Raw genomic sequence first — 6000 nt, forward strand, 5'->3', positions numbered from 1 at the left:
AGAATGGTCATGTGTTGTACAACATGGACTCAATGTGTACTGCACAGAGAGAGGCACGAGGCATGGCTGCTTGTCAGTGTCTGGCCACATGCATATGAATGGACATTTGGGGGGAGGAAACACGGGGATATTTCATGTGGAAATACAGCAACCAATACCATCTGGTTTATGATACTACATGTGAAAGCATGGTCAAATATTTGTACATGCACAAAAAACACACACAAACACTGACACATCACTAGGAAACAAAATGCTATTGTTGTTGTTTAATTTCACATGAATTATTAAGAGGTTTGAGCACAAGTGAATTTAAATTATATTTAGTTTGCACAATAAATCAAAATCGAGCCATTAAATTCACCAATTTACAGGATCAATTGCTTATTTTATTGCAATGATTTTCATATATAACTAATTTGCATTAGTACATTTTGTATCTATCTGTGTTTTAATTGCCAGTATTCCATTTTAAAATCAATTTTAAGCATTTATATAGATGGGATCTTTAAACCGTCTCAATGCCAACACAAAATATTCTTTTCCAACTTATCTGTGAACATTCATACCCCATTTACACCTGGTATTAAAGGGTAACGTGTAAAGATTTCTTGTAAACAAACAAACTGATGTTTACATTACTGATATATTTTCCATTATTAGCTTATCCCAGATATATTGGGATTGGAGTCAGTTAATAAATAAAAAGAAGGTGCAGTATAGAAAATTTAAAAATATAAATGACATCACATTTTTATTGCCTGTGTGTGAAGGGGTTGTAACCTCACATAAAAACGATCCACTTTCCGGGTTTTTCTGTTACCTCTGGTGGCCAGCATGCCTATTCCTTTGACTCTTGGTCGGATTTTCCGGGAAATCTGTTGGCTGTGATATATATCGGGCATGCCGAGTCTCTTGCCTTATGATTCTGCACCGTACACATTGCAACAACATCACAGCTAATGAGAGTCCACTAAAACAACCGGTTCCCAGCACAACACACACTCCTACACAAGCTGAAGCACTTCAGGCCCAACGAGAATTAAATCGCCTTCGGGTGAAAACACATTCAGCATCGCAAAGGCTTGACTCATAGAGAGACCTCCACTTTGTTTTGGATCCAACAAAACCAACCCAGAGCTGGCTTTCATCCTATTGACCAGATAAACTAACATTCCTGAAAAGCATGTGAAACATATTGTGATTTTGTGTTTTAGTTGGCTCAAGTTAGATCCTGTTAGCTTGCCGGCTAACGCAGCAGTTGCTAACGTTATCCGGAACTTCACCAGCTAACGCAAACAATATTACTATTCCGTGTCCGGTGTTATGTCAAAGTGTTGATTTAGCCTGCAAGACATGATGTACAAAGCAAGTGTGGAGATACTTGTTTATACTGGCCTATAGTGATTCAAGGCAATAATGCAACATAACGCCACAGTGGAAGACCCGTTCACTACAGTAATGTTACTTACTGTGGTCTAACTGTTATGTCTCTCAGTCCAGCTCACTAACAGTTTTTGTTATGATCCAATACATTTAGCTGTGCTGGCATTGCTAAGCCTCTCTGGTGAAAGATAAATCCAAAATTAACTGTAACCCTTAAGGAAGGAGAGTCAGTGCGCATGTGTTGGTGTAATGTGCATGTGTGTAGTGGCAGAAAAAGAACACTTTCTGAAGAGATGGAGCCTCAGCTTCGACAGCGCTATGCTGAGTTGTCCGCAGCTCACGGGACATCATTTATCACCATTGAAGAACCACACAAAGAATATTATAGCGTTACTTAAAATATACCCACGAGGTACCACGACGTGCGTGTCGTTGTTGGCCACACGGCACACGTGCAAAACTCAGCACAAGACTGCTGAATGGCAGGCATAAAAACAGTCAGCAATAAGCCTAATTTTAGCTGTAAATATACAGTGTAAGTTACAGTGACTAACAAATAGAGACTGCAGCTCTGCAGTTTCTCTAGATTAAAGCCCCCCCCCCGCCGCCGCCACACAAACACACATTCGACATTCGACTATCGGTCGACTATAGGCAAGACTTGACAATTCTGAATCAACTATGTAAATCGTTAGTCGGGGACAGCCCTAGCATACATAAGTATGTATATTTTTAGTAGTGTTTTAAAAAATCTAATCACACGTCAGATGTAGAATATGTTATTAATGAGATGATTAAGGCATTTAAAACACATATTAAAAAAAGTCTCACTTACAGGTACATCCACGTACTTTGAGGCAGCTTTCACCTTGACACAAAGGAGAGAGAAGTAGGTGAAAAAACAGTCAGGACTCCAGCTGTGGCACCACTTTTCAGAACACATGTTGCCGTGGTGAGACCGTACAGCCTGTAGTTTAGTGCCTGCTGAACAGCAACAGTGACTCATGTGGTGATTTCAGCTGCAAAAGTGCACTCACAAATTCAATAACTTGGGCTTTTGTAATACTGTGGGGAACCAGCTGAGGTGTTAAGCTATTTGGTCCTTAGGAAGAATTCAAAAAAGGTCAAACTGCATTCAAACTGGCATGTAGGTGAAAAACCAAACAGGTTTGGTAAATCTTTAAGGGAAGTGGGGCAGACTGACATGACACATCACAACCATGACATGACTCCTGCCATGAACATGCATAGCATAACAGGGCCAATTATCAAACTTAAAGACACTACGTTTTTTTATACGTTAACATTATGACAGGTTATGTTGTCTTGATTAATGTCAAGTTATTGTAACAAACTTTGCATTTGAAATGACATAATTGAGCAAATGACCATGGTTCATGGTCATGACATGTGTCATGTAATGGTTATGATGGTGCCATGTCTTTAGCACACTGCATTAAATAAAGTAAAAAGTATTTTTAAAAGAAGCATGATTGAGTTATCATTAAATTTAAGCATTGTGCTTCATCCCAGCACTCCCAAGTGCTCTTCTGCCAGAGAAACACGCTATGCGGACACCCTTATTTTAGTGTTAGTTAGCCTTTTTGTGGCTATTGCATTATTATATCATATATGAGCGACGCCACTGGATGGGGATGGAAGTATGTGTGCTACTTACTGTGAAAGATAGGAAGGAAGAGAAGAGTGTTCCCTCGTCATATCTGGAGAGCTTCGCTAACACACTCTCTAGAATGACCACAAACTGAGAAAGAGGAGAGAGAGAAAGAGAAAAGAAAGCAGCAGTGTGATTACATTGCTTGTAGCAAGAAGTCTTTTAAAGTTAGCGGTAAACTGTACTTTAGTATCAAAAGGAAAGTTCTGATAGCAAAAAATAAATTATTACATTTGTGAACAGTGTTAAATTAATGTGTTTAATTATGAATGCATTAACCTGTAAGCAGTAATCTATTTTGCAGTAATTTTAAGGGTGTTTGTGGTAGGTTTGAGTCTCTTTGATGTCATTTTGTGGTCATTTGATTAACTTTCCAACAAGAGAAACAATCATTTTAAATGAGATATAGGCCCAGGGGTTCCTTGACCTGTAATCAATCCATGGTGTATATTTATACTGCATTATTTTTTACCTTAGCTACCAGCAGAGTAATCATCTCCTTCACCGTCTCTTCAATTAGATTGTCAATTTGGGAATGGTATTGTCTCTACAGAGGAAGAAAAAAAATCATGTTACTCTTTTCATTCACACATAATTACCCCATCATGAAGTGAGATTAAAGGCAAACAATGGACAGTTTTTTCATATTTGAATTTATATTAATTTGTACTGGATTAAAGGTACCATATGTAAGAATGTGAAGCTCTCCATAAATAAATTAGTTTATAAACTTGTATTGCCAATGTGTGAACGGATTGTAAAATAACTTAAAAAAGGAGACTTTCCCAACTTTCTTGGTTGCCTAAAACATCCTGTGGACTGATTTCTATGTAAAAGACTGGTTGTTTTCCAGGAAAATCCAATGGATGTGACGTTTATGCGCGCTCCCGAGTGCCTTCGCTTTGGCTCACGTACAATGGCAACAGTGTGCAACACTAGTTAGTCAGCTGTCAGTCATCAGCTAAATCATCCAGATTCCCGGGGCTGATCTGGCTGGTAGATTGGCCGGCTTGCCGTTTGCAGGTTGCTTTGTCGGCTGGCTTTGCTTTCGCTCCATTCTCTGCTCAGCTACATCCACAACAAGCATTTCAGAATTAAAACGTGTTGATTTTGTTGATTTGTTCAGTTGCTTTTTGTGCTTCCACCATGGTTCCCTCTTCGACTTCCTGTCTGGTTTGATGCGGGTTCCATAAAAAATAAATTGGCAGTGAATACTGAACTTTAGCTTGAATCGTAATCGCAATATCAGGCAAAAAAATATCAATTAGATTTTTCCCCCCAAATCGTTCAGCCTTAACATCAGCGTACAAGCTCAGACCTGTACCAATCTTTACAGGTTTCATAATAGTCTTGCCGTGAAGACATCTAGATGCCAATATTCACTCAATGTCATAACGCCACCTAATGGCAAAAGGAAGTAAGCCATTTCTGGCAAAAATGTATTAATTTACATGGCACACTTCACAATTTCACACTGTCATCCACACTACATGTACTGGTACACAATATATAATTAGCGGGTGTTCTCTAGCTTCACATAATACCCGTTCTCACTTCCAAGTCGTCACAAGTCAGACGCATGGTCTAGAGCCATAGTCGTCAGTTTCTGACTCACTGGGAATCCAGTTTTTGACGGTAAAGGTAGGTATATGATATAATATAAGATATATTAACAGAAAAGACTGAGTAAGGAGGTGGTAAGGGTGGATGGAGGGCCAGAGCCCGGACTTTGAACCAGGAGACCGGGGTTCGTGTCCAGTGTGAAAAAAAAAGTCAACATTAAATTTAGGCAAGTTACGTAAATTGACGTAAGTGATGTTAGTTAACTTACGCCTTAACTGGCGTACGTAGATTTTAACCCAAACCATGATCTTTTCCTAACCTTAGTTTTGTTGCCTAAATCCAACCAAGTACTTTCTATGCCTAAACCTAACCAAACTGCATTTCACAACACAAGAAGTGCAACAATTAACTCCTTCGTGATTGGTCCAAAACGCGCGATAATTCCTATCAGGGTCTCTCGACCTCCGGCCACAGCGCTGCAGCCGCGTCACCCTCTGAAGCGTCACCCTCTGACGCGCATCACAGCTCAAGGGCCCATCCAAAGCTGCCTAAATATGGCAAAAATTCCCCTAACTTTGCACAAAATTCAAACTTGGTGGAATTTTACGTAGCATATGGTTGTTGTGCATGGGCGTGGCAAAATGGCTCGCTAGTGCCGCCTAAAAACCAGCCCCCAGGCCACGTTTCACCAAATAGTAGAATATTTTTGTGGCAGATATATCATGTTCAGACCTACAAAAAAGCCTCAGGGAGAAATGCCCTAAACCCTAAGGAAGTCGGCCATTTTGAATTTAATGGTAATTTTTTACAGGGTCTGTACTTTAACAAACTCCTCACAGGGAATTCTTCAGATTGATCTTCAGATTTTGCTGTTCAATCTTTAGGCATTGACGATGAAAAGTACCACCTAATGGTTGCAGCTTTAATTGTTTCTTGTGGGGCAAAGTAAGCGCATGCACAAGATACTGTGCTAAATATTAATGTTCCTCTTTACAATACATTTTGCATATCATCATGCACATAGATACATAAGGAATTACACAGGAATTTGATTAAACAGAGGCACTGGTTTCAGTAGATTTGTTACCACATTATATTGGCTTGTACCCACAATATAATAGCTTTTCATTTGCTGAAATCTTTGTCTTATAAAATATTTAAAACTTTTTTGGCACTTCAGGGACTCTGTAGCCCCAAACATTTTTAAATGAAGTGACCACAGCCTTCAGTCAAAAATTAAAATTTGTCAGATTAGTAGAATCTGCCCTAGTACATACAGTATAAACTGCGTTCACTTCTTCAATTGTACACTACTTAAATACTGTATGTAATGAATCAAATAGCATTTGACCACAGTAACTGAATCCCAAATGAAACAC

The 6000-nt window shown here is 39.1% G+C and overlaps 1 protein-coding gene across 4 annotated transcripts in view; it reads right to left on the minus strand.

The window, feature by feature from the left end:
• LOC123956496 (calcium-dependent secretion activator 1) overlaps positions 1–6000 on the minus strand; it is a 153601-nt gene that overhangs the window by 38565 nt on the left and 109036 nt on the right. For all 4 annotated transcript variants that reach the window (XM_046028711.1, XM_046028713.1, XM_046028710.1 and 1 more), the window contains 3 exons: positions 3531–3605; positions 3065–3148; positions 2222–2254 (listed from right to left, as the gene is read on the minus strand). In XM_046028711.1, the coding sequence (XP_045884667.1) occupies positions 2222–2254; positions 3065–3148; positions 3531–3605 (192 nt within the window). The remainder of the gene's footprint in view (positions 1–2221; positions 2255–3064; positions 3149–3530; positions 3606–6000) is intronic.

Source organism: Micropterus dolomieu, linkage group LG18 (assembly GCF_021292245.1).
Source record: "Micropterus dolomieu isolate WLL.071019.BEF.003 ecotype Adirondacks linkage group LG18, ASM2129224v1, whole genome shotgun sequence".
Classification (NCBI taxonomy): domain Eukaryota; kingdom Metazoa; phylum Chordata; class Actinopteri; order Centrarchiformes; family Centrarchidae; genus Micropterus; species Micropterus dolomieu.